Raw genomic sequence first — 27,704 nt, forward strand, 5'->3', positions numbered from 1 at the left:
TTGAAAACCCTTTAAAATCAACTTTTAACTTTCAAAAAGCTGACTGGGAGCGATATAGTAATTTTATTGAACGTAATTTGGATGTAAACGCTCCACTGAATTCAATAGAAGATATTGATTTGGCTGTAGAAAATTTGACAACTTCAATAGTCAATGCTAAAGCCGCTTCAATACCCAAAGTTAAACATAAATTTAATCAACCTTTAATTGATGATGATCTTCAGTTTTTGATACGACTCAAAAACATTCGTCGACGCCAATATCAACGTACTAGGGATCCTTATTTGAAATTTATTTATTGCGACCTTCAAAAAGAGATCAAACGTCGTTTAAATTTCATTCGTAATGAAAATTTTGCCAAAGCAGTAGAGGACATAAAACCCTACTCAAAGCCTTTTTGGAAATTAACTAAAATTCTGAAAAAGCCCCAGAAGCCAATTCTTACTTTAAAAGACGGAGATAAACTTCTTTTAACGAATGCAGAAAAAGCTCAAAAATTAGCCCAACAATTTGAGTCTGCTCATGATTTTAATTTAAACGTTGTAAGTCCAATTGATGCTCAAATTTCCCTTGAATTTGATGATATTCTTTCTAAACAAAATGTATTTGAAAGTTCTCATGAGACAAATATTGATGAACTTAAATTGATTTGCAAAAAATTTAAAAATATGAAAGCCCCAGGGGAAGATGGGATTTTCTATATTCTTATTAAAAAGTTGCCTGAAAGCACTTTAAATTTTTTAGTTAAAATCTTCAACAAATGTTTTTACTTGGCTTATTTTCCAAATAAATGGAAAAATGCCAAAGTAACTCCAATTTTAAAACCTGGAAAAAGTGCTTCAGAGCCTTCAAGTTATCGACCAATTAGTTTGCTCCCTTCTTTAAGACCAAGCCCACCGGGCGTTGTTATTTCGGTCGGTATTTTAGATGGTTTGATTGGTTGCGTTTTTATCTATTTACTGATTTTCGCACCCATTGTTGCCATCCAGGTTGGTATTTGTGTTTGTTTATTTTCTGAAGGCGACGACCAGCTGCGTTGCTACCGGGTTGCTACATAAACGAATCCTGTAACAACCTACTGCTCGAATGCTATTTCTCGAATCAAGTTAGCAACTGTTGGTGCGATGATGGGTTGATAGATATGTTGCTGAATGTACTCGATTCGAGGTTTAGCAACCATTGGTGGGCATGGTCTAAGTAAACTATTAGAGAGAGTTATTTTGAATAGAATGATGATTCACATTAATCAGAATTCTATTTTCCCTGATGAACAATTTGGTTTTCGTCATGGACATTCTACTACACATCAACTTTTGAGTGTAACTAATATGATTAACGCTAACAAATCTGAAGGTTATTCAACTGGTGTTGCTCTTCTTGATATTGAAAAAGCATTTGACAGTGTTTGGCACAAAGGTTTAGTAGCTAAATTAGCTCGATTTGATTTTCCTGTATATCTCACCAAAATTATTCAAAATTATTTGACTAGCCGAACCTTACAAGTAAGCTATCAAAATTCATACTCTGAAAGGACACCCATTAGAGCTGGTGTCCCTCAGGGTAGTATACTTGGGCCAATTTTATACAATATTTTTACTTCTGATCTTCCTGATGTACCAGAAGGAAAAGGTAGAAGATTATTTGCTGATGATACTTTGCTTTCAGCCAAAGGTCGAAATTTACGGGTGGTACGCAGTAGATTGCAACAAAATTTAAATTCCTTTTTGAATTGCTTGAAAATGTGGAAAATTTCTCCTAACGCTTCCAAAACTCAACTTATTTTATTTCCCCATAAGCCAAGACCTCAATTTTTAAAACCTAATGAAAATCATTCCATAACTTTTAATGGGGTTTCATTAGAATGGTCTGATCACGTGAAGTACCTGGGACTTACACTTGATCGGAATCTTACTTTTAAAAATCACATTGAAGATATTCAATCTAAGTGTAATAAATATACTAAATCTCTTTATTCTCTCATCAACAGGAAATCCAGGTTGTGTCTGCGAAATAAGATGTTAATCTACAAACAGGTATTCCGACCAGCGATAATGTATGCAGTTCCGATTTGGTCAAGCTGCTGCGCGACGAGGAAGAAAGCCATCCAGAGGATTCAGGACAAGGTTCTGAAAATGATTTTGCGGCTTCCACCTTGGCACAGCACCGAAGATCTTCATCGGATTGCGGGTATTAATCGATCGAAGAGATGGCCAACAAAATCATCTCCAACTTCAGAGGCAAATCGATGCAGTCTTCCATCGCAGAGATTCGTTCTCTGTATAATTAGTTTTAATTTAGGATAGTTTTAGTTTTTAGTAGTAAGTTTAAAATATTTTTTGACATTACAGGATGTTCTCCTACATAAAAATACATGATTGCACTCAGCAAAATTAATTCAAATAAATAAATTATAGTGATTAAAAAACTATAGGGCTCTGGACAGTTCATCATTGAACTGAACACCTAATTTAATGTAATAATGTAATATAAATGTAATGATGAATTGGTACAAATAAAGACATATTTTAAAAAAAAAATTAAGAAAAGTTTTTTGGCTGGATCGAGTAAAATCGAGGAAAGTCCATGTGGAAGACCCAAAAACAGCTGGAAATTTATTATTCATCCAAAATTCTTATGGTGAATCGTTTAAGGAGTCCTAGAGAATCTAACAGCGCACTTAAATTTAAATGAAAGTGAAATTGATTGATTCGATTAAAATAAGGAATGTGAGAAGTTAAAAAAAGCGCCATCCAAAAATTTCAATGGGGGAAGTGATAAAAAAGGTAATTTTTTGCCTGATTCGTCTAGCTGAGTAACAAACAGGCCTATATAATTGAATTATTTTTTCCAGGAATAAAAAAAAAACGGAATTAAAAATAAAAATCGTTATTTAAATCATTATGTTTCAATATGAAACACATGGTTTCGACTTCGGTTTAGTTAAGATTTGTCAAAATGCTGTTTAAAAATTTGCAAAAAATACAATATTTGAAGAAAATGCGGTGAATTCGTGCACCCATAGTGAACATGTGTATAAAACAAATTTTCTTTTAAATCTATAAAAGCCTTTACCTTCATTCTTCACCTTTAGCATGCAAAAAAGTTGATTTTGGATAAATAGCGGCGAAGCCGTGCACACATGGTAAATTACTCTGCTTATACAAAAAAAACTATGCTTTGAAACCTCAATATCAACTAAAATTTATGAGCAACATGTTGAAAAACTTCAGAGAAATGGGTGCTAGAAAATGTCTACTACGACAAAATTGAAGTGAAACCGTGCACCCATGGTCAAAGTCCATAACCATTTAACATGATTTTCTAATATGATTGGTAATGTACTTTATTTTTTTTAAAGTATCGCATTCGTCATCTTTACCAAAATGAGGTGATTCCGTGCACCCATGGTGAAAAAATATTTCCATTATAAAACAAAAATAATGAAGATCAAGTAACAAAATAATATCAATAGGAAAAAGACCAAAAAAATATGTAATAAAAAAAATCCCCTTTACCTTTGGAAGATATGATGGCTAGCATCTTATAAATGCCGAAATCACCAACCCACAGACAGAGTACACGTGGAATAAATTATAAAGTAATTCGATTGTTTAAATGGCCGAATGGCTATAATCAGGCAAAATGGCGTTTATCAGGCTTAAAAGTTTCACAGAATAATCAGCGAAAACAACTGTAAAATCTCGTTAGTTATGACGGAAATACAGCAATATCTACCAAAATATAGTTAAAGGGTTATCAATTCGGCGTTTTAATTACCGAACGTTCGGCAATTTTTTACACTCTGTTCGATCATTTTACCGAATTGTTTGAAACTTTAGACGATTAACTGGTTATTTTTACAGAACAATCGGTAATTTCTAACGAGGTAACATTGAAATTTCGATGAATTTTAACTGATCTACAAAATAATTCACCAAACTCGTAGTTTCCCGGTTACTATGTTTTATTAGGGTTTACGGTTTTTAAACGATTTACACACATTTTAGCGTTAGGATAAGAAATAAAAGTGTGATTTTAGTTTTTAACTTTTGCATTTAATTTTAATCAGCAAACCTTTTTTTTTAATATTTGAAAAGCAAGAGAAAGAATGATCGTTAAATTCCTATAAAACGAAATGAAAAAAAAAATGAGCACAGACGTTGGGCATCATAGTCGCATTATTGACTTCTTAGGTAATTTAAAGTGCTATAACATTTCAAAGCAGACGATGTTATGAAAGGATTGTATCTCAAATTTTCTATTCGATGATCGTCATACTGCCATTCATTATTGTAGGTTTATTTGTGCATATTGACAATTATAACATCTAAACCATAACCCACATAAAACAATTAATACAGCCAGGCCTATTCTAGAGATACAGAAATGCTTTGTGCAATAATGCTATGAATAAACGATATATATCAACGCTGGAAAACATTGCCACGCACAATTAGTTCAACTTAAACTGTTCAACGGAGTTTCCTGCCATAAGATAGATTTGATCCGGAGTGGACGGAGCTCCAACCGAAATCCATTCATGAGGCAGTCCGGCATCCTTCCGAGCAGACAACAGCGCATATCTTAGAGCAAAAATGATCGAAATGGTCAAATTCATAGCCGGCTCACCGGTAGCCTTGGAACGTAGCACACCCGCCGGGTTAGGGCTGTTGTTTAGGAATCGCACTCGGAAATCTATCGGAATATCCTTGGCACCCGGTGGTTTGTAGGTCCAGGTGCGGTTGGTAAGCAGGGCTCCTGTTTCCGGATCGTAGACTAAGGCTTCGGTCAGATAGTAACCGATTCCCATGACAAAGGCTCCCTCGATCTGTCCCAGATCAATTCCGGGACTCAAACTCTCACCCACATCTTCTAGAATGTCTACCCGAAGAAGTTGAACATTTCCGGTGAGAACATCTACCTCGATTTCCGAGCAACTTAGACCCCAAATAATGTACGGAACCAGGTCCGATGCCTTGTACATGTAGGTGGCACACAGGTCAACACTCTTCATGTGACACTTGGCGACCAGTGCTTCCCAGGTATCGTCCTTATTTTCCTCGCGAGTTGGCTGGATTCGCTCCAGGAGCATTTCGCAGGCCCGTTTCACTGCCTGTTGGAGAGAGAATTACATTATTTAGGTTGAAAATCGAGATAAAGTAATGAACACTTACATAGCAAACACTCTCACTGGTCATGCTACCACCAGTACAGATAGCATTCGGAGAAGTCAAATTATTTGTCGGTTTGATTTTTATCTTATCCATCGAAATGCCCAACATGTGGGCTGCGACCTGAGCGACCTTTGTGTTCATGCCTTGTCCCATTTCAATACCACCGTGTGATATGGCTACGGTTCCGTCATCGTGGAAGACACTGACGATGGCACTCAGTGACCCGAAGTATCCCAGCGGATATCTCATGGGAACGATCGCAATACCACGTTTGCGCCAACGATGTTCGCTGTTGAATCGATCGATCTCCTTCTTCCTGGAGTCATATTCGACGTCCTTTCTGAACTGTGGCATTAGTTCCAGCATCTTAAAGTCTTCGGGCATATTGGCCATGCGTACGTCAAGCGGATCTTTTCCTGTAGCAAACGCTACGTGTTCCATAATGGTTTCGATCATAGCGATACCCTCAGTTGTTCCCGGAGCACGGCACCAAGTGTTACTAGCGACATCTGTTTTGATACCCTTAGCAACGGTCTTGAAAATGCTCTTGTCGTAGCAGTTGGTGAAGAACTCTCCGGCATGGCCCATGGCTTCGTTGAAGGAAGACCCGAAGTCATGGACGTATTCGTTGTAAAGCTTGACAATTTTTCCGTTTTTGTCAACGTCAACTTCGTAGTCGGATATAACTGGATAACGTTTGCCAATGGCAGCCATATTGTCTTCGAGAGTCATAACGAAGCGTACTGGACGTTTGAGAGCTTGAGCAGCCAAGGCGCAAGCGCATGCAACCAAGGTTGCTCGAGTTCCTTTGCCTCCGTAACCTCCTCCCAATCTGCGAACGTAAAGATTGAGGCTGTTCTGAGGAACCTTCAACATACGAGCGATGGCCATTTGAGTCAAATCAACCCACTGTGTAGCAGAATACACATCCATACCATCTTCAATTGGAATGCAGACGCAGGTTTGCGTTTCCATGTAGTAATGGTATTGACCCCCGATTTCAAAGTGTCCCTTAACTTTCAAATCTCCTCCAGTGGCCGCCTCATACTTCTCTCCAAGGGTACTGTACGGGAAATCTTGAATTCGCTCCGCAATTTTATCGGCCATAACTTTCTGAGCCGTGGCGTAGATTTTGCCATTGGCTGGCTTGCCGTAGTTTACCTTCACTAGCTTAGCAGCTCGATTGGCTAGCACAAAACTGTTGGCTACGATGAGACCAACCGGTTGACCATGATATTCAACAGTTTTGCTGGCAAAAACTTCCTCAATATTGCTGCCCATAAATTCCGGGAAGTACATAAAGTTGTTCACTCCAGGAATGTCCTTAGCGGAGAAGAAAGCAACTACTCCGGGAACATTCTGAAAGAAAAAAAGTAATTCAAATTTCTCTTATTAAAAGTGAACAAAGTGTGCTAATCCCAACCAAAGCTTCCGATGCATCGATACTCTCGATCGTCTGTAAAGCCTTGTCTCCCAGAACGAAGGCCGCATGCAGTTCATCGGGTAAAGCTGGAAGATCGTTGGTGTATTTCGCCTCTCCCGCAGCCTGAGCCAAACCTTCAATCTTAGGAACGCTCTTGTTCAGGGGCCAATTTTCGGGACGTGAGTCGAATCGTTGCGAAGCAGTCGATACCGGGCGGTCCAGGATTTGACCTCCGGATTTGAACTCGGACTTGATCGCAGCTTTGTGTTCCGGAGCGATGTTCAGGATGAACTTGTAGAACAGTGAAATAGCCAGGTTCTTACGATATTCGGGGGAAGCGTCCGGAAGCACCCAATCCGGATGCAGCTCATTGCTGAGCGTTTTGAGGGCCGCTTGGATGGTAGCATTGTCGAAGATATTTTTCCCAGCGAGGTATTTTTCCGTTTCGATGGCGTGGGTGAACTGATGGAGAAAAATCCCAAATTAGCAACAGACATGTACACAAACTTCAATAAACTTTTACCTTGGCGTTTATGCCTCCAAAGCAGACGGAAATTGATTCGACGACTGACTTGTCGGAATTGAATTTGATCAGGAAGGCTCCGTTAACGTAGGCGTGGGCGTTCTGGGCTCTAGGCATGATTTTGAAGGACCGATACACGTACACCTCAGGGTTCAATGGAGGAATGATCACATTCAAGATCAGCTTCTTTTTCATGTCCTTGGTGACGAATTCAACCGGACTGACGTTGCTTGTCTTGCCTCCGGTTTCGACTAAAATTGAATTGGATTTGTACCGGTTGATTTCTTGGAGACACTTAAAAGAGAGGACGTTGTCGAGTAAGTATACTCACCAATGGTGAGCTTCGCTCCGGCTGCCTCCAGAATCAAGAACAGATCCGACGGGAACTCGTTGTGTTGATTCTTGATGCTCAAATTTCCGGCAATTGTTCCGGTGTTACGAACCGGAACGTTGGCAATCAGGTCAATGTGCTTCACAAGTTCCTTGAGGTAACCGTAGTTGGAATTTTTGTTGGACGTCTCCGTCAAAATTGTCATCAGTTCAGTTAGCGAGACATTAGCGCCAACCGTCAAATTGCTTCCAAGTGAGTGGGATCGGAGTTCCTCGATCGAGCTGACATCGATGAAGACCCGCAGATCGTTGGATCGTCGGTAGACACCTTAAAGTGATAATGTTATTATTCTTGATCCGAAACCCCAAGAAAATCTACATACCATGAGCAGTGTTGCCAGCGACCAACATGTAAGGCTTATTCCCAATCTTTTCAAAAATGGCGAAAATATCGGTGACGTTGTACACCTTGTGCCACTCCTTATCTTCGTCGAAGCTCAAGTGTACTCCCTTCTTATCGTTGATCTTTCCGGCTGCTGAGCACTTTCCAGCACAAGCACTTCCAGTTTTGGGGCAAATCTTGGTCAAATCCTCGATATCTTGACAAGCCTCCTTCAGCCTAGGTTCAGCATCGGTCGCCAAAGACTTGAACGCATCCAAAATCGGACGATAGCCTGTACAACGGCAAATGTTTCCACCGAAGGCATTCTCGACCTCAGCCATCGTAACTTGACCTTTCTTGGACTCCAGCAAACTGTACATGTTCATGACCATACCCGGGGAACAGTAACCGCACTGAGTTCCGTTGAAGTGGGCCAACAGCTTCTGGGCAGGGTGGTAGCCACCCTGCTCATCCTTAAGGCCTTCAACCGTTACGATATCCAGTCCATGGCAAGAGTACACCGGGAAAAGGCACTATAGAATGAAGTTATTAATTGCTCAAAATGGTTGAACTTGAATGCTTTTACTAGCATACCGAATTGACAGCCCACGAGGACTTTTCCTTGGTCACCGGATGGATCCCGTTGACGTTGACAATGCAAGCTCCGCAGCCGCCCTCCAGGCACATGAACTTGGTACCGCTCAAGTGGGCATGGTTTCGGATGAAGTTATTCAGCGATGTATCGATCGGGACCGTTTTGGAATTAACTGGAAAATGAAAAAAGGGAATCTCTCAAAAACGTAATCAAAATTAATTTTTTTTGCGCTGAAGTAGCGTAAACTTGATTACAGCTATATCTATCTGAATCTCATTTTAATATTTTTTTCGAAACCATGAAAACGAAAAGCTGTTCATAGGCCTTACACACGCAGAGAAAATTAGGGTCACCGAAGCAAAACAACTGATTTTGAAGAAAATTGTTTTGTTGAATAAGCTTCTTTTTCATTTCAACCATCATTTTGATTCAAAAATATATTTTTTTCAGAAAGATTAAAATTTTTAAATTAAAACCAAAAAAAAATTAAAATTAACAAAAATTGATACAAAGGAAAATGGATTTGAAACTGACGAATTTTTACTTGTCCCGAAATAAATATTGCTTCGTCTTTTTGTTTTTAATGAGTGAAAGTATCAGATTGTTTTACAGTAGCTTATAAAACTTTTGGATCTTATAGAGATTCCAAAACAAATCGATACAGCGTCTTTAGAAAAACTTATAACGAGCTTTTATTGTTGCTTGGTATTGGTAAATCAAGTAGGTTTTATGGGTAGCTCAATTTCAGCTCATAAAAAACTACCAAGGCGTTGATGTCGAAATTTTTAACTTGTTTTAAGTTTCAACAGGCTCAGGTCGTGGCGATTCTACGTTCGGAATAAATACGGTTATTTATTTACTCCGATCAAATTAACATCTGTTGTTAATTATAGTTATTTCCCTATGCATCAAATTGAATAAGTAACAGGCTCTAACTCAGCGCCTTTAAAAGTAGTCAATATCGATCCACAGAGGACGTTGAGAGCTTCCAGGAAGCGGTGAGTTCAGACGAAACAAGTTCAAACAGTGTTAAGCAAGATAAAACAAGATTTACAAGGCTTACCTAGGAAAACAAGAAATAATGATAGCAAAAATAAAACAAAATTAAACAAGATAATAACTAAAACACCAGACAAATGAAGGTAAAAAATGATAAAAAAAAACCAGGTCAATCCAAAATGACGGCTTGCGTTTACTTCTTAATGCTTTTTCAATTAAGTTTTTTACTAGTTATTTTGGATGCTTTTCAATGTTGCATTGAATCTTCATTTAACTATTTAATTTTTGTTTAGTTTGTATCTATATTTTTAGTTTATTTTCTTTTGGGTTTTTTTATCTTAATTTTTATTGTCATGTCTTGTTTCAATATTATTCACCTTATCTCATCTTTTTTTTGTTTTATAATTATTTTTCCTTGATTTACCTTTTTATCATCTTTTGTCTTATTTTTATGTGGCTTAATTTTGTTCAATATTGGATGATTTTGTTTTGTCTTGTTTTATTTAGTCTAAACCATGTTTCATCTTGTTTAATATGGTCTTATCTTGTTATGTTTACAATTTTTCTCTTTTGTCCTTGTTCTGTCAAGTTTTATACTCAATAATCGAGTTTTGTCATTTTTTTTAATTCTTGTTTAAGTTCGTTTTTTATTGTAGATACTGCATCATGATCTTCATCATCGCCCGAACATTTTGTGTTGCCAAAATTGAAAGTTGCCAAAATCGAACGGTTTTTTTCTCAGCTTTCTTTTCACTTATTACTATATCAAAACTATTATTATTAATTTTAAGTGAATTCCGATAATTTTTAGTTTTTTTTTGACGTAGAATTACGTCTTACGGCAACACTATAGGGGGGCAAATTGAAATTTGCGAACAGATCTCGCGTCACGAAAGCTTTCCATTTGACAGACATCCTATCTAAAGGATTATGACGTCATCACCAACGCCTGCTTTGATGGGTTTTGTTTTTCCCTACCTACGAAAGGTATAAAACAAAGGGCCCGTCGACCGACTCGGTTTCTTTCTCTGTTAGCCGTCAAGCTGAACAGACCGTTGCTGCACTTCGATCTGAGTGTGGACCCCACCAGTGGTAATCCGACTCAGATATCGATTTGCAGTAGTTCAGTGGCAACCGTGGACCAGTGAGCAACGATGATGGTGAGCAGCGATGACGGCCACCATACCAGCGTAGACAGCCAGCGGCGGAGGCGTTCAGTGGCGGAGGACTCCAGTGGCAGTGGCAGGGATCCTACAGGTCATCGCAAGTGGCGTTGTATGTCACATGGTCCGATTATGTTGCATGGTCGGATTATGTCACATGGTCAATTTATGTTGCATGGGCGATTATGTTGCATAGTTGGATTTTGTTACATGGTCGGATTATGTTGCATGGTTGGATTATGTCACATGGTCCGATTATGTTGCATAGTCGGATTATGTCACATGGTCGATGGTTGGATTTCATCACATGGTCGAATTATGTTGCATGGTCGGATTATGTCACATGGTCGATTATGTCACATAGTCCGATTATGTTGCATGTTTAGATTTCGTCACATGGTCGATTTATGTTGCATGGTCGGATTATGTCACATGGTCCGATTATGTTGCGTGATTGATTTATGTCACATGGTCGATAATGTTGCATGGTCGGATTGTGTTGTGGGCGATTATGTCACATGGCCCGATTATGTTGCATGGTTAGAGTTCGTCACATGGTCGATTTATGTTGCATGGTCGGATTATGTCACATGGTCGGATTATGTTGCATGGTCGGATTATGTCACATGGTCCGATTATGTTGCATAGTCGGATTATGTCAAATGGTCGATGGTTGGATTTCGTCACATGGTCGGATTATGTTGCATGGTCGGATTATGTCACATGGTCGATTATGTCACATAGTCCGATTATGTTGCATGGTTAGATTTCGTCACATGGTCGATTTATGTTGCATGGTCGGATTATGTCACATGGTCCGATTATGTTGCGTGATCGATTTATGTCACATGGTCGATAATGTTGTATGGTCGGATTATGTCACATGGTCCGTTTATGTTGCATGGGCGATTATGTCACATGGTCCGATTATGTTAAATGATCGATTTATGTCACATGGTCGATGATGTTGCATGGTCAGATTATGTCACGGTCCATTTATGTTGCATGGGCGATTATGTCACATAGTCCGATGATGTTGCATGATCGGATTATGTCACGTGGTCGGATTATGTTGCATGGTCGGATTATGTTGCATGGTCGGATTATGTCACATGGTCCGATTATGTTGCATAGTCGGATTATGTCACATGGTCGATGGTTGGATTTCGTCACATGGTCGGATTATGTTGCATGGTCGGATTATGTCACATGGTCGATTATGTCACATAGTCCGATTATGTTGCGTGGTTAGATTTCGTCACATGGTCGATTTATGTTGCATGGTCGAATTATGTCACATATTCCGAATATGTTGCATGATCGGATTATGTCACATGGTCAGATTATGTTGAATGATCGATTTATGTCACATGGTCGATAATGTTGCATGATCCGATTATGTCACATGGTCCGATTATGTTGCATGGTTTAATTTAGTCACATGGTCGGATTATGTCACATGGTCCGATAATGTTGCATGGTCGGATTTTGTCACATGGTCGAATTATGTTGCATGGTCGATTTAGTTGCATGGTTGGAATTCGTCACATGGTCGGATTATGTTGCATGGTCGGATTATGTTACATGGTCGAATTATGTCACATGGTCCGATTATGTTGCATGATCGGATTATGTTGCATGGTCGGATTATGTCACATGGTCAATTTATGTTGCATGGGCGATTATGTTGCATAGTTGGATTTTGTTACATGGTCGGATTATGTCACATGGTCCGATTATGTTGCATGATTGATTTATGTCACATGGTTGATATTGTTGCATGGTCGGATTATGTTGCATGGTCGGATTCTGTTACATGGTCGAATTATGTCACATGGTCAGATTATGTTGCATGATCGGATTATGTTGCATGGTCCGATTATGTCACATGGTCCGATTATGTTGCATGATTCAAATTTATGTCACATGGTCGATAATGTTCCATGGTCGGATTATGGCACAGGGTCCATTTATGTTGCATGGGCGATTATGTCACATAGTTCGATGATGTTGCATGATCAGATTATGTATCATGGTCGGATTATGTTGCATGATCGGATGATGTCACATGGTCCTATTATGTTGCATGATCGATTTATGTCACATTGTCGATAATGTTGCATGGGCGATTATGTCACATGGTCCGATTCTGTTGCATAGTTGAATTTTGTCACATGGTTGGATTATGTTGCATGGTCGGATTCTGTCACATGGTCCGATTATGTTGCATGGTCGGATTATGTTGCATGGTCGATTATGTCACATGGTCCCATTATGTTGCATGGTTGGATTTCGTCACATGGTCGGATTATTTTGCTTGGTCAGATTATGTCTTATGGTCCATTTCTGTTGCATGGGCAATTATGTCACATGGTCCGATTTTGTTGAATGGTCGGATTATATCAAATGGTCCGATTATGTCGCATGGTCGGATTATGTTGCATGATCAGAATCTGTCACATGCTCCGATTATGTTGCATGGTCCGATTATGTTGCATGGTCGGATTATGTTGCATGATTCGATAATGTCACATGGTCGATTTTGTTGCATGATCGAATCATGTCACATGGTCGATTATGTTGCATGGTCGGATTATTTCACATGGTCGATAATGTTGCATGGTAGGATTATGTCACATGGTCCAATTTTGTTACATAATCGGATTATGTCACATGGTCTGGTTATCTTGCATGATCCGATTATGTCACATGGTCCGATTACGTCACATGGTCGGATTATGTCACATATTTGTTGCATGGTCGATTATGTCACAGGATCGGATTATGTCACATGGTCCGATTATGTTGCATGATTCGATTATGTTGAATGGTTGGATTTTGTCACATGGTCGGATTATGTTGCATGATCGAGTTTTGTAGCATGGTTGGATTTTGTCACATGGTCAAAATATGTTGCATGGTCGAAAATGTTGCATGATCATATAATGTCACATCTTCGATTTAACTGCATGATCGGATATTGTCACATGGTTGATTATATTGCATAATCAGATTGTGCCACATGGTCGATTACGTTGCATGGTCGGATTATGTCAGATGGTCGATTTTATTGCATGGTTGAATTAGGTCACCTGGTCGAATTATGTTACATGATCTGATTATGTTGCATGATCCGATTATGTCACATGTACTGCATGCTCAGATTATTTCTGGTGATAGGTTTATGTCACATGGTTAAATTCTGTTAAATGAGTGAAATTTGTCACGTCATATTGCCATTTTGACACTCATACATATGTTGGTCATTTCAAAAATGCACTATAAGTTCTGTTATTCTATACATTGACAAAAAACAATTGCGTAATTCTACGTTTAGCGGTCGTAGCCAAATTACTACCTCCTCCACTTTTTTATCATGTTTTTGATGCATTCAGCACTTTCCTTATTTTGTATATAATTTTTGTTTTTTGCCACACTTGCAATTTATGTCATTTTAGACATTTATTGATGTGGTTTGTATTTGTTTTTTTTTCAATTTTATGAAATTTTCACCCTTTTGTGTTTATGATTATTTTTCAGATTAAATTTTTTTTCTGTTGTTTTATTTTATCACCATAAGAAAACGTAAAAACATATTGTTGGTGTTTGTCTTAATTATATTGGTCCTATTATAGCAAAAACTGTAAGGTAGTGTTGTTTCTAAAAAAAGTTACAGAGGTTGTATATAAGAAACGACCGATAAGTTCACGTAGAATTACGACAGCCTGTCCTTTGTCAATGTGTTTTTCGTCTTAAATTAGCATTCTAGAATAAAGTATGTCGATTTTTTTTAAAGGAAATGATCTTCAAGAAAAATCAGTCTTCCCTAAATTGTAGTTTTAATACCTATTAATGGTCTAAAACGACCCATATAGATAGAATGCAGCTTGCTCAACTGCATAACAAAAGGCGAATTAAATATAAGTATAAGCAGAAACAAAGCCGATGTCGTCGAAATGATTGCGCCCGGCAGTTATGCAAATAATGTTATCAACACACGAGCTTTGTATCAAACGCTTGCGAGAATAGCTTTCAGTGACTGCTTTGATCTAAACGCTTGACTCAGTGCAAAAGTGCTCGAACTGTTTCGCCTCATGCGTCTCGTTGGAATCAGTATTATGTTTTCATTTCCCTTCAGATCACATTGCAATCGCTAACTTAAAATGTTGATTTTACCTAGGATTCCGGAGCAAGCGTTATATTAACCATGTTTTCGTTCCATCCAAGAATTATAAACGGTCCTTTTCAGGGCCAAAAATATTCAGAGAGTTGTTCATGAACTTTTTGAAATTTTGTCGTGTGCTTTGAGTGGGCGGTATGGATGGGTAGGTGGTGGTGTGCGATGGGTGGGTGGTGGTGTGCGATGGGTGGGTGGTGGTGTGCGATGGGTGGGTGGTGGTGTGCGATGGGTGGGTGGTGGTGTGCGATGGGTGGGTGGTGGTGTGCGATGGGTGGGTGGCATGTAACGGCTGGGCGGTGTGAGATGGATGTGTGGAGGTGTGCGATGGGTGGTGGTGGTGTGCGATGGGTGGTGGTGGTGGTGAGGGTGGGGGTGGTGAGGTTTGGTAGGTGGTAATTAGCGATGGGTGGGTAGTGTGTTATGGGTGGATTGTGAGCGACAGATGGGGATGGGAAGTATGAAGAGTGATGTGGGAAGAGGGTGGCGGTTGGCGGGTGATGTTCCATGAGAGGTTTTTTTTTGTGATGGGAGGTGTGTGTGTGTGTGTGTGTGTGTGTGTGTGTGTGTGTGTGTGTGTGTGTGTGTGTGTGTGTGTGTGTGTGTGTGTGTGTGTGTGTGTGTGTGTGTGTGTGTGTGTGTGTGTTGTGTGATGTCATCTTAGCTGTCACAATTTTTTTCCGGCGCGCTGTTGGCCATCTCTGATGCTGCACATGTGACAAGTTTGAGTTTCTTTTCACAAATGAAAAAACCGTCAGTCGACTCCTTCTTTTATAAATTTCGTTGGCTGGAAACAACAAAAATCATTAAGGGGCGGGGCTTTCAAGTTTTTTTTTCCATTTTCGAATAGCCAATCAACGTTAAGCAGGCTTGGTATGTCTTTTAAGAAAGATGTCTCTCAAAGAGGCGTTTTTCGTGACGCGAGATCCGTTCGCGGATTTCAATTTACCCCCCTATAGTGTTGCCGTAAGACGTAATTCTACGTCAAAAACTGCTCGATATTGGCACATGTGCCAAACTCGGATGTTGACAAAATCGGATGTTGCCAAAATCGAAAGTTGTCAAAATCCAATGTCGCTAAAAACGAACGATGTCTGTATTGTGGTTGTTTTATGCGATTTTCAGTCAGTTACAGCATTTTAGAGCTAAGCGAAAGCCGTCATCTTGGATTTAAAGATGGCGTCTGATAGAGAAATTTGACTTCTACTCGTTTAGCCCTTCCATATTTTCAGTCATTTACAGCATTTTTAAGTTAATCGGTAGCCGCCATCTTGGATTTCAAGATGGCGTCAGATAGCAATAATCGACTTCTTCTTGTTTATCCCATTTAACTCATACCCATATTTTGTAGGTTTCATGCGATATTCGATGATTTATACACTCAGAAAAATACTATTAAGTATACCATAAGATTCTCTTATGAAGTGGCGCCATAAGAGAAATCATTGAAATTCATAAGATTGTCTTATGACGCGAATGAATTCTTTAGATGAACACCTTCTCCAATGATCTTTTGTTGTTTTTCATAAGAGAGTCTTATGAAAACAGGAAATGTCATGTTTAATGTAAATAGTTCAAGAAATTTGATGGATAAAACTTTTATTTTATTTTTTCGACATATTTGATCGAAACTATACCATGGTCACACACATAAGCAGGCTTCATTATGCTCATCTTGACCAAAAGGAGACAATGAAGTTTTTCGCTCCGAATAATTGTGAGTCTTTTTTTAATGAGCATTTCATCCTCTGCTACTGAGAGAGCGGGTAGATTTTTTTTCTCTAACGAATGATCACTCTTCTACTGATAGAGCACTGTTGGAGTGTGACTCTGACAACACTTAATTAGTGGTACTTTTTATCAGTGTGATGAATTGCGATCCTTGATTTCTCAGCCAGTTACTGAGAAGCTAATGAAAATTTATCCTAGCGAGAATGAGATTGGGTGACTGTGTGATTGAAATGCTCTCCAACAAAATGTGGGCTGCTTGATCGTTTTAAGAGTGAGAAAGCATATTTCTCCCAGGCTTTTGACAAGGAGATGAGAAAAACAGAGCCAAAATCAAGAGAATCGTAGAAGCCTGCACATAAGCACATAATCACCCGGTTCCATTCAACACAATCCTTCTTCCTCATCCGGTCCTTTGACCTTGTGCATTTTGCCGGTGATTTTCTGAAAAGTAAGTGAATGAAAAAGTATTTTAATTCACAAATGTTTTCAGCGTCATAATAAATAAACTATTACTCAAACTTACCATTTAGAAAATCACTTCTAACTATAAAAAAAAACTCCATAACTCCGTACGACGCGACGATGGAAAAATTACTGATAGAATGAGTAAATGTGTTCATTATTTTTTCACAATGCCGTTTCTTCTATTTTTCATACGATATTATTATGAAAACTGAAAGAATTTCATAAGACTCTTATGAAAAACAATTTTACACTCTTAAAAGCGGTTCATAAGACGCATCTTATGAAAATTATAATAAGAATTTGCCTGAGTGTAGCATTTTTTAAGTTAATTGAAATCAGTCATATTGGATTTCAAGATGCCGTCAGATAGCGAAATTTTACTTCCCTACTCGTTCATCTTTTTCACCTTATATCCCTCATAGTGGATGTTTCATGAGCTTTTCTAGTAATTTACAGCTTTGAAAAGAAAAGCGGAACATCTAGGATTTCATGATGGCGTCTGATAAAGAAATTCGACTTCTTCTAGTTTAGCCCTTTCACCAAATATCAATTGTTGGTATTTCATGCCATTTAAAGTCATTTACAACATTTTAAAATTCACCGGAAGCCGCCATCTTGGATTTCAAAATGACGTCAGACAACGAAATTCAACTTGTACTCTTTGATCTCTTTCACCCAACACCCATATTGTAAGGGTTTTATGCGATTTTCAGTCATTTATAGTATTTTGAAGTTGAGTGGTAGCCGCCATCTTGGAATTCAAGATGACATCGCATAACGATATTCGACTTCTACTCGTTTAGCCCTTTCACCTAATAACCATACTATGGATGTTTCATGAGATTTTCAGTAATTTACAGCTTTGAAAATAAAAGCGGAAGCCGCCATTTTGGATAAATGATGGCGTCAACCAAAAACAATTTCCACTATTTTGGACCTTTCTCTTAATACTCATATTGAAGAGATATTCATACCACTTCCGGTAATTTGAAGTTTTCCAAAGATTTTAATATATTTTTTTGAAAACTCAATACCATCACACAAAACTTATCAAAAATGTGTAAAAATGGGAATTCGAACTCAAGTATGTGCAATCTAACCTGAACGTGTCCTGTTTTGGCGTCTTGATAGAGAACTGTCACTAAGTTTTATGGCGGTTTAATAATCAAGAACTGAGTGCTATTATAAAACATGCAAAAGAAAGCTTGGAGCAAACTTCCAAGTTTGTGTTTTGTTGTAGTTTTAACAGAGCATTCATAACTCTTTCAAAACGACTAAAACAGTATGTTTAGTAAAAGCTTTATAAGCGTTTTCTAAACTTTATAAAAACAAATGGTCGAAACAATAATATAAGCATTTTTCATAACTATAATAAACCATCATAAAACAAGCTGCACTAAAAATGCCATAGTAAAACCATAATAAAACTTCCTAATGCTAGTTTGCTTAATCTGTGTTACTTGGGTAAAGGAGTTTTGACGAGGAGCAAGAAGTAGAATCCATAAAATCCTTGTTGATGTGACTCAAATAGTTAGAATTTATCAGATGCGGTATCTATAGTTTGTTCACATGAAATGTTCAGCAGGAATCAAAGAACATTTGAGATCCAAATTTATATTATTTTAAACTTTCAGTACAGCTCTGGTGATTTTTGAATGAAAAAATTACAAAATTTAAACTCGTTGCTGTAATTCAGGAGTGAATAAACTACTTCCAAAATTTTGATTGCTATTTGTGGCAGAAAAAGCAATTAAAAACAGTTATAGAAGGTGTAAAAATTTACAAATTCAAAATTTCCATACAAAGCATGCAGCGGTCTAGTGTGTATGCATATTTATTAGTTTTTCATACCACATTTTTTTTATTACCAGCTGCAGGCTGTAACAATTCTCGGCATTTGACAATGGGAGAAGAAAAATCTGGAAACTTCAGAGCTGTTGGATGTAACTACTTGAGTCTTTTATCAAAACTAGAAATGACTGGAATATCCATAAGAGTGTAATAGAAAATATACATTCTCCTCACTTCCGTGAACTTGAGATAGGTCATTTGAACGGTAGTGATAAAACGGCTATTTACACTGAGGTACAAGTTTACAAAACACTTCATTGGAAAAAATAAAAACATACACATCTCCTACAAGGGGTGTGTTGCGAAAAGTTAATTTCTCAACCGTCGCGTCCAGCTATTTCAAAATATTTTTGTCTCTTCAATCGTGAATATAAACATACCGGCGTATGGGTAATGATCACCATTGCGGGAAACGAACGCGAACGGTGATTACTTTTGCCTAGTCATTGCTCTAAAATCTATTCAACAGAAGGGTAGTGAAGCCTAACGAGGTAATATGTCTTCATTTAGGTAAATGTCTTGCATTACTCGATATATAGGAGGAGAATTGTTGACTCAAAAAGTCGATTGACAGGAAAAATGTTGATAAGAAGGAACATAACATCCCAAGGCATAAGGGCGTCTTACCCTCAAGTACCACTTTAATGGCGTTTTTGTTGTGATATCCACAAGTAGGTATCAACGTGAGCGCGGTTCTATACTAGGTTCTGGTCAATTGTTATTTGCACGCATCCATCTTCAAGTCTTGGGTAATTATCTAATCGGCGTCGTTTGTTGGAAAATGCCCTTTTTTGCCAATATCAACTTAAATACGTAACACCTTGATGATAAGATAGTGGAACAATGTTGGTACAGTAAACTGGCGATTGTGTTGCGACTGATTATTTTCTGCATCTCCGTTGAAGGTCAAAGATTTTGTTATTTGGGTTTTGAATTTGTATCAGACAATTTCTAGAAATAACTTCACGTATCTGAATTTCGCAATCGCAATACGTCATTCTACACCAGAGGCTGTAAGCTTCGCTGGGCTTCTGGTAATTCAATTTTGTTTGGATAAGCTAAAATATAGGCATACAGCGTGTTACAATCATCGCTGACATCAAACAACGGGTTAGATTTTCAGCTTTGTGCTACCATAAAATAGTCATTAAAGATCAGATGGCAATAAAAACTCAGCAAAAAAAAAGATTAAACAGAGTAGGTACCTCCAAGACAAATTGGGCTTTAGCTCAGCGTTTGCGAATTGAGTATTTTTCTGTTAAATCATTGTTGCCTTCTCTACCTTCGCTAGCTTAGTTGAGGACTGACTTCTTCTGGAAGTATGCCACATGAGACCGCTGAAAGCTTAATATAGTTCCACCTTCAACACATTAATGCTTTTTACACCTAAAAACATATTTATCTGAAAAGTTTGAAAGCGGTGCATTCAGACCTGATTCAGTTTTTTTTTAAATTTTTTTTAGTATTAAGTATACTGCCGTTTCAAGCAAAATTTTCCCATGTGTAAAAGGTGCAAACGAAAAAACGCGATTGAAATTTTAGCTATATTTTTAATATTTCTCTCAAACTAAAATTTCATCGGCAGTCTTTTCGTAGTACACAGTTCAAGTTTATCATTTTACAATGTTTTTGCCAAAAAATTACAACAAATGGAAAATGAGAGCTAAAAATTCTTTGTGTAACACTTTTGCGTAGAATTAGAACGCATACCGATGCATATTATACGAAAAACTGTCACACGGCTACACTTTTTCTATAATTTTAAATGCTCGTATAATTTCCATTTATCCAAAACAATCAAGTCGAACTGTAATTTAAGAAATACGCTCCTCTTTGTTTATAAAAAATGAGTATCGATCTTGTAAGTTGTGCCTACTGGAAAATGGTGATGAATTTTACTCTATGTAAATCACTAGAGGCTCCTCGCTCATCTTCCACCCACCATTTTAGTATTATTTTAGATCAATAACATTATATTGAACAGGTAAAATTCATTTTGAGAGAACGTTTTGATTCTATGCATTTTGCATGGAATTCTCGCTAGTGTGAATTCTCGCTTAGAAACATCAACATAGAGACAACCACCTTGATAAAAATTTCGATAAGTTCAGAACAAAGTACATATACTTGTTTTTGTTTGAATTCGAAAGTCAACATTAAAACAGAGTTTTTCCAGCAAAAAAGTGAAAATGACCCCAAAGGCACATGGGACAGTTTTGTTGGGAACGGCAGTATACATAAAAAAAACAAATCGTTCGAATATCTCCAGAGGTATATTGATGCGTAGAAATTCTACTATGGATTTTAAAGAAGTATTCGATTTACTTGACGGAAATTGCACTAGTTTACAAATTTTTTACAAAAATTGTGAACTTTATTGACCGACCCATATTTCAAACGTGAAATCAGACGCTGAAACCTGGAAATGAAATTAATAAAAAAAAAAACTAAGTAGAAAAGTTTTTGCGTCGTGCTCCCAATGGAAAAATGAAAATAAGTACTTGTACTATCTCAAGCTGCATATCATTAATTTGAAATCTTTTTTTTTTTAGATATTGATGGTGAACTTGAAAAACTACGGTGAAAATGATAGCAACAGTTTGAATGAATTCAGAAAAGGGGTTCGCGAAATTCGTTGGAGTAGTACAAAATTTTTCGAAAAGGATTTCAAGCATTTTTTGAACATGAGCTGAAACTGTTTGATGTGTTGTGAAAAGGAAATGAGAGAAGTTAGTCAAGTCTGTGATGTTCAAATAAGTGTAAAGTTTAAGTTTTAAGTGTTTTAGTTATTTTAGTAGTAAAACCTCATGCAATCAAATGGAACTATATGTTCATGAAAGTTGAAAGATTCTAATGCATATAATTTTGTTTTGGTATGTTTGCAACTTTCAAAGATATTGAACAATGAAAACATGCAATTTTTCTAAAGAAATCACTCAAAAACTACCATTAAACTTCAAAATAGTGACTTAACACCTTCATTGAAGTTATGTAGTTTTACAATTATCACAACTCTCTCATACAAAGTTAGTCCAAAACTCGCTTCGAATAAAGTTAAACGAATTTTTTGTTTTTTGAGGTAAGTTTTTGAAAAAATGTCTTTAAAACATGTTTTTTCAAAAGATAGAGCTTTGACGTCTTCAACAAAGTTTATTAACATTTGATGCTCTACTACTTTTTTTAAGACATCATAGTGATAAAATGAAAAATACAAAAAATAGAAAAAATATCTCACCTATAGGAGAATAGATCAGAAAAAAAACTACAACAAAATATGCACATTTTAAAATGATGAAACATTGTAGAACAAACTATAAAGCTATTTTGAAATTAAGCCATTAAAAAGCCCATGATCACGTTTTTCGAGATTTAAACCATTGCACTGTGCGCTGCATGCTTTGTATGAAAATTTACAATTCTTAAATGTTTACATCTCCCATAACTTTTTTGATTGCTGCCAGAAATAGCAATAAAAATTTTGGAAGCGATCCATTCAGTCCTGAATTAGCGCAACGAGTTTTAATTTTGTATGGAAATTTTTATGGGAAAACAAAATTTTTCATTCAAAAAATCGCCCGAGATGTACAGTTCCCCCACAATCATTAGTCATTTAACGTATCATTCCACCACAAAATATTCGTTTATTCGGGTGTTAGTGGATCAAACATCAAGCTTTGCATGGATTTCAGTCATTAAATATTCCCTTTTTGATTTCAAATATGATTTTGTTGTCAATTTTGTTGATAAATAGCATATTATCGAAACAATCAACGTTTTTCAAAACCACAATCATGGGTCAAAATTGTAACCCGTAACAATTATTAGTCAAATTGCTAACAACTATTAGTCACATAGAAGTCCATGGCAACACCCGAATATCAACATGGAAATCATCAATATTCTGGCAAACATTCAGGGGCATTCATTCCTAGTATACATTCAAGGGGCATTTGTGTTGTGCTATAGCAACCAAGAAATGTTTTGTTTTGCTTGCAAAAAAGTTACCCATTATTGTGTGGAATTGGGTGGGTTCTGTAACAATTATGGGTCACTTTTGTTTTGTTTTTTTTTTGGTTTTTTTTTTTAATTCAACTTAGACTTTATTTGCTTTTGCTAAATATGATTGTAATTTTGCATTTTGTTTGCTCAGTTTCATTTTTAAAATGTAAACTCATCCTTTGTGCTTATATGACACCAATTTATTTTGTTGGAATCTTTGAAATACTCGCATAAGGGGCTTAACGGTTTAAGATGTCAACCTTATAACATTGAAATCTTATGCGATAGTTCAGCACAAAATCGTTAACGTATGATAAAAACTATTCAAAAAGCAGTTTTACTGTTACCAAGCGCGCACATAATATTTTCAATGCATTTTGATGCTGTTATCGGTAATCTAAAAATAATAATATGATTATATTTCATTCAGTTCAGCAGATATCAGCAGTTTAAATGTCTGGTGACTAATAATTGTGTGTGACCCATGATTGTGGGGGGACTGTATTAAAAGTTCCAAAAAATTCAACTTTGTATAATTCTACATATTCTTTGATTCTTGCAGTATACAATTCATGTGAACAAAGTACAAACCTAAGTTGTACCTCAAAAAAGTTATTCGATGTTATACAAATTTTTTTTTAAAATAATTTTTTTACATTTTTGTCTGCTTATTTGAAAGCTGTGCAACCATAGGAAGGAAATAAAAAATCTCGAAAAGGAAAACGCTCATTTAACCATAGAGAGCAGCTATAATATGTGAATTACATCATTGTTTCGTGTTCAGACACTAAAAAAGTCAATTTCTTAACTGGCTTATACTTAAAAAAGTAGATAGAAACGTTTAAAAATGTATTTTAAACATGTTTGCCGAAAGCTGAAAACCAGTCACTGTAGGGGTATAATGAGAACCCCCCCCCCCCCCCCCCTGGGGCAGAATAAGCACCATTTATCGGGGCACGATGAGCGTTTTCTGCCGGGGAATCTAGCAGCGAACTCAACTCGATGAAGTCACAAGTCAAGCTGTAGCTCTAGTATTCAGTTGACTTCATCGAGTTGAATTCGCTGCTAGTTTTTACTGAAGAAAACACTCATCTAGCCCTGATTGATAGTGCTCTGTTCGCCTCAGGTAAACAAATTTATGTAAAAACGCGTTTTGAAATTGATTAAAGTGAAAAATCAAAAGATTTATAATGTTGAAAATTGAGCAACAATGTGTAAATCATGTTGCAGTGCGTACATTTGAGATCAAGATGAGTTAAAGGTCATAAAAGCTTATTTTGTGGTGCTCAAAAATTATAATATTTTTTCGTCACTTGAGAACCTAGCTGGTTATTATTAAATATTTCTGTAAAGTTGAAAAGGTTATTTATTTTTGGTGAAAAATTAATACTATAGGTAGTACGAAACAAATCCTCATGAAAATTTGTTTTAAAAAAAATACGTACTTAGAAAAAAGGAGTGCTTATTATGCCCTGGGTGGTCGTTATGCCCTTATCTCCCCAACCTACCTTGTAGAAATGAAGGCCTGTTTATTAGTCAGCTCGACGAACCAATCCATAAAATTTTGTGTTTTTTATCACTTCTCCTAATGATATTTTTGAATTGTGCTTGATAAAACCTCTCACATTCCTTAACTTCATGAAAATTGGTCGAAAAATCTGGCAGTGTTGCTAGTTTCTTCTCATGGAAAAAAGAATGCTCTGTTTGGGAGGCTATAACTTTTTTCTCGCTACTCCTACCGTTTTGCAATCTTCTGCAAAGTTGAAGCCAGAGAATTTTTCATTCCAATTGGCCTTTTTTTTACATCACGTGAGAACAAAATATTCAATGAAAACCAAGAAAGTGACATTGTCCGAACAAATTTTCACGTTTTTTTTTTCATACAAAATTTCAAATCAAAAGCCGAGTACCTAAATCTTATTTTTAAAACCTGCCAAAATTTTCTCGTTCGTTTTGACCAACGAGAAAACTTCTTGGAATACAGGCGTTTTGAAATTCGAGAAAAGTTGCAATTCATTACACCCTACTGTTAAAGCCTCCAGAGTCTAATACTTGTAGAGAGAATGAGTTTTGCCATGAAAGTCTGTGATTGAAATATATTTGTGCTGGAAAAAAGCTTTTTTCAGTTCAGTAAAAATATCAAATATGTAAATTAGTTTCACTTGCAGTGCATTTTCGGAACCTTTTTGTTAGGTACGTTATGGATGCTCCTGTGAGTATTCATTGAAATATTGAATCAAAAATTGTGGTTTTTCATAGCTGCATTGTGTAATTTTTTGAAAAAAAAAGTTTAAATTTTATCGTTGCTCAAAAAAATAAACATTATGCGATAATAACAGAAGAATTCCCATAAAACGATTATATTCTAAGTTCGCTTTAGTGGTTTAGCATATGTTTTTGTAGGGAAATTTTAGCACTTGAGCTTTCTATCTAATTTGGAGCCTAGAGACAACTACGATACTTTTTTCCTCACACACATTTAACATCAGGGTTTCATTTACGTTTTACATGTGTATTTGAAATTTTCGAATATTTTCTTCCGGTAACCATTTAAAAAAAACTTTAAAATTTTCTTCGGTTTGTTTTATATCAATTTAAAAAAAAAAACTTTTTTTAAATTTTCTTTTGTATTGTGGGAAATTTAAATATGTGCCTACATTAAACATTGTACAATCAAATCATATGATCTGTTATTGAAACTAGAGATTTCAAAGCTGTTTGGCACTTAAAATGATCACTTAATATTCAAATAAAATTGTATCGATAATAAATCCTCGATATTGTTTTATTTTAAAATTTGTAAAAGTATGAGCCTAAATTAGATTTGTGAGAGCTGAGTAGTTTAGTTCAGTTTTTTAATTTTGAATTTAAAATAACGGCGGTTTGTTTTGAGATTTTTTCACACATGCAACTTTCACGGTGTTTTTGAAAAAAAAATCTGTTAAAAGATATCATTTTAACTTAGAGGGGATTTATTTTTCATCACTTCGACGTATCTCATTACTTTATTTGATTTTAAATTTTGTCAGATAGATACTTAGGTACGCATAGTAAATTTTCACACAATTTCGAAACACAATCACGAAATACTGTAACTTTTGTTTCTAGAATCCTAAACTGCAAATCACTCATCTATTTATATAACTTTCGCAAATCATCCCCAATCAATCTTACCCTGGAAGGTTTTTCCGTTGATGGTGAAGATGACTTCCATTTTCGTTTTATTTGATAATAACTGCTGCGTTTTATCAACAGCACCATCAAAAATTTGATAACACCGAAGTCCAGTGAAGATTTGATAGGATAAATACGTCGGTGGCTGATTTGCACAAATCGATTTAAACGGAACTGATATGTCGCGTCGTCGCGGCACCAACAAACAAAAACACGCCTTCGGACCGGGTCTTTTTTTCGGGGATAAACTTCCTCTCACTACGACTAATCGCGAGCGAGTGGTGCTAAAATTTGCCGGCCGGCCAGTTGTATACTATTCTAAGTCGGGACGATTTCCGATTGAAGCGTGTTGATTTGTGTTAGTTCGCAATTTCAATGTATTTTCTGTAGGATGCAGGGCAAGCTAAGTGTTTGATCTTTGATTTGTCAAAATTGTGAAAATTGGCTACGATTTGACATTTGACGGATGGAATGTTGAAGAAGGGATGATTCTCAATGAATTCATTAGTATTGCAGAATAGTAAGTAGTAGACAGTAGTAAACAGTTTTCAGATATTTTAACTTTATACTTAGTTAATGATGATTATCTGCAAAAATTTCCTGTTGATCAAAGTTATCCCATTTTACGGTACTACTTGAACATCTTCATAACTGTTGGAATCAAGCTGACTAAGAGGATTTTGATTAAATTAAAACAGAAACGATTACGGTCTCAGTTCAAACCCGCCATTTTTATGTTGTAGTCAAAAAGTAACCCGGGGCACTATGTTCCCAACCTATACTGATTGCACTTTGTTGATTGGAGAAAAAGCAGCTTTTAGATCATCGACTTATTGACGATATATTACTTCACCAATCTGTAAACAAAAAGATTTCAAACTTTTATCATGATTACTCTTAAAATTTGAGGGAAAATAAGAAATAAATTTGTGATAAACTTGCAGAGAATAAGAGAAAAAGTTACGTCGACACGTCTCGCTCAGTCTAGAATAGTGCGCGCGCGCACCACCTAATCACGAATGGAAGCGTGCAAAATTGGCGTGCCATCGTGAAAAGTAATAACATCTGGCAATCGTCACTAGCGAGCGGCTATCCGCTATACCTACTAGACTAGATGTGACCAGTTTCCGACTAAGTCATATGTTGTGTGTTATCATTGCATTGTGTGTTACCTTTGTATTCACAGATTTTTAAATATGCAAATGTGCTTGACCGCAGCTCGTTGTATTTGAAATATTTCTACCGGAGAAGCGTTGGTGTGAATAGCTTCAGTACAGATTTGGTGTTGTGTCGGAGAATATGTAATTCATTCCATTTTTTCGGAAGGTTAAGGTGTGTCATATGTTTTGACTCTTAAAAACATTTATTGAAGGAATGGTTTTTATAGATGTCAGTTTCTAGTTAAACATTTGAGTAGATATACTTATACTGATATACTAATTATCACCTTTCGGATGGTTGGAATTTGAACTAACAGAAGGCGTTTAGCTCACCATTCAGTATCAAACACCAATGGAAGATTGAATTTGAGAGAAGTGTGGAGGTTGGGTACTGTACCCAGGGTACATATTCTCTGGAAACAGAACTGATCTTAGTGTTGAATGTATCAAATTTAATAATGAAGCGTAAGCTAAATTCATGAAAAGCATTTGATCTTGGCGGTTGCGATCGATGATGGAAGCACAGCATTTGGAATGCGTTTGAGCTCATCATTGCTG

General features: G+C 36.7%; 1 protein-coding gene across 1 annotated transcript; it reads right to left on the reverse strand.

Annotated features, from left to right (window-relative positions):
* Positions 1 to 4,283: 4,283 nt before the first annotated feature.
* Positions 4,284 to 26,138, reverse strand: LOC129756493 (xanthine dehydrogenase/oxidase-like). The gene is made up of 8 exons (XM_055753394.1): positions 25,987 to 26,138; positions 8,427 to 8,599; positions 7,834 to 8,365; positions 7,452 to 7,778; positions 7,121 to 7,371; positions 6,598 to 7,059; positions 5,175 to 6,533; positions 4,284 to 5,113 (listed from the first exon to the last, which is right to left on the reverse strand). The coding sequence occupies exons 1-8, from the start codon at positions 26,024 to 26,026 to the stop codon at positions 4,454 to 4,456; spliced, it is 3,804 nt and encodes a 1,267-aa protein (XP_055609369.1). The 5' UTR covers positions 26,027 to 26,138; the 3' UTR covers positions 4,284 to 4,453.
* Between the last annotated feature and the right edge of the window lie 1,566 nt (positions 26,139 to 27,704).

The sequence above is a fragment of the Uranotaenia lowii genome, chromosome 3 (genome assembly GCF_029784155.1).
Source record: "Uranotaenia lowii strain MFRU-FL chromosome 3, ASM2978415v1, whole genome shotgun sequence".
Taxonomy (NCBI): Eukaryota; Metazoa; Arthropoda; class Insecta; order Diptera; family Culicidae; genus Uranotaenia; species Uranotaenia lowii.

What these genes read in the sequence shown, in the direction of transcription:
- LOC129756493 (XM_055753394.1), bottom strand. Translation starts at nt 26,026, where the DNA reads ATGGAAGTCATCTTCACCATCAACGGAAAAACCTTCCAGG. An exon ending in CCTCGTGGGCTGTCAATTCG is followed by an intron (nt 8,366 to 8,426) that starts GTATGCTAGTAA and finishes TTCATTCTATAG; the next exon opens with TGCCTTTTCCCGGTGTACTC. An exon ending in CGGAGCGAAGCTCACCATTG is followed by an intron (nt 7,372 to 7,451) that starts GTGAGTATACTT and finishes ATTCAATTTTAG; the next exon opens with TCGAAACCGGAGGCAAGACA.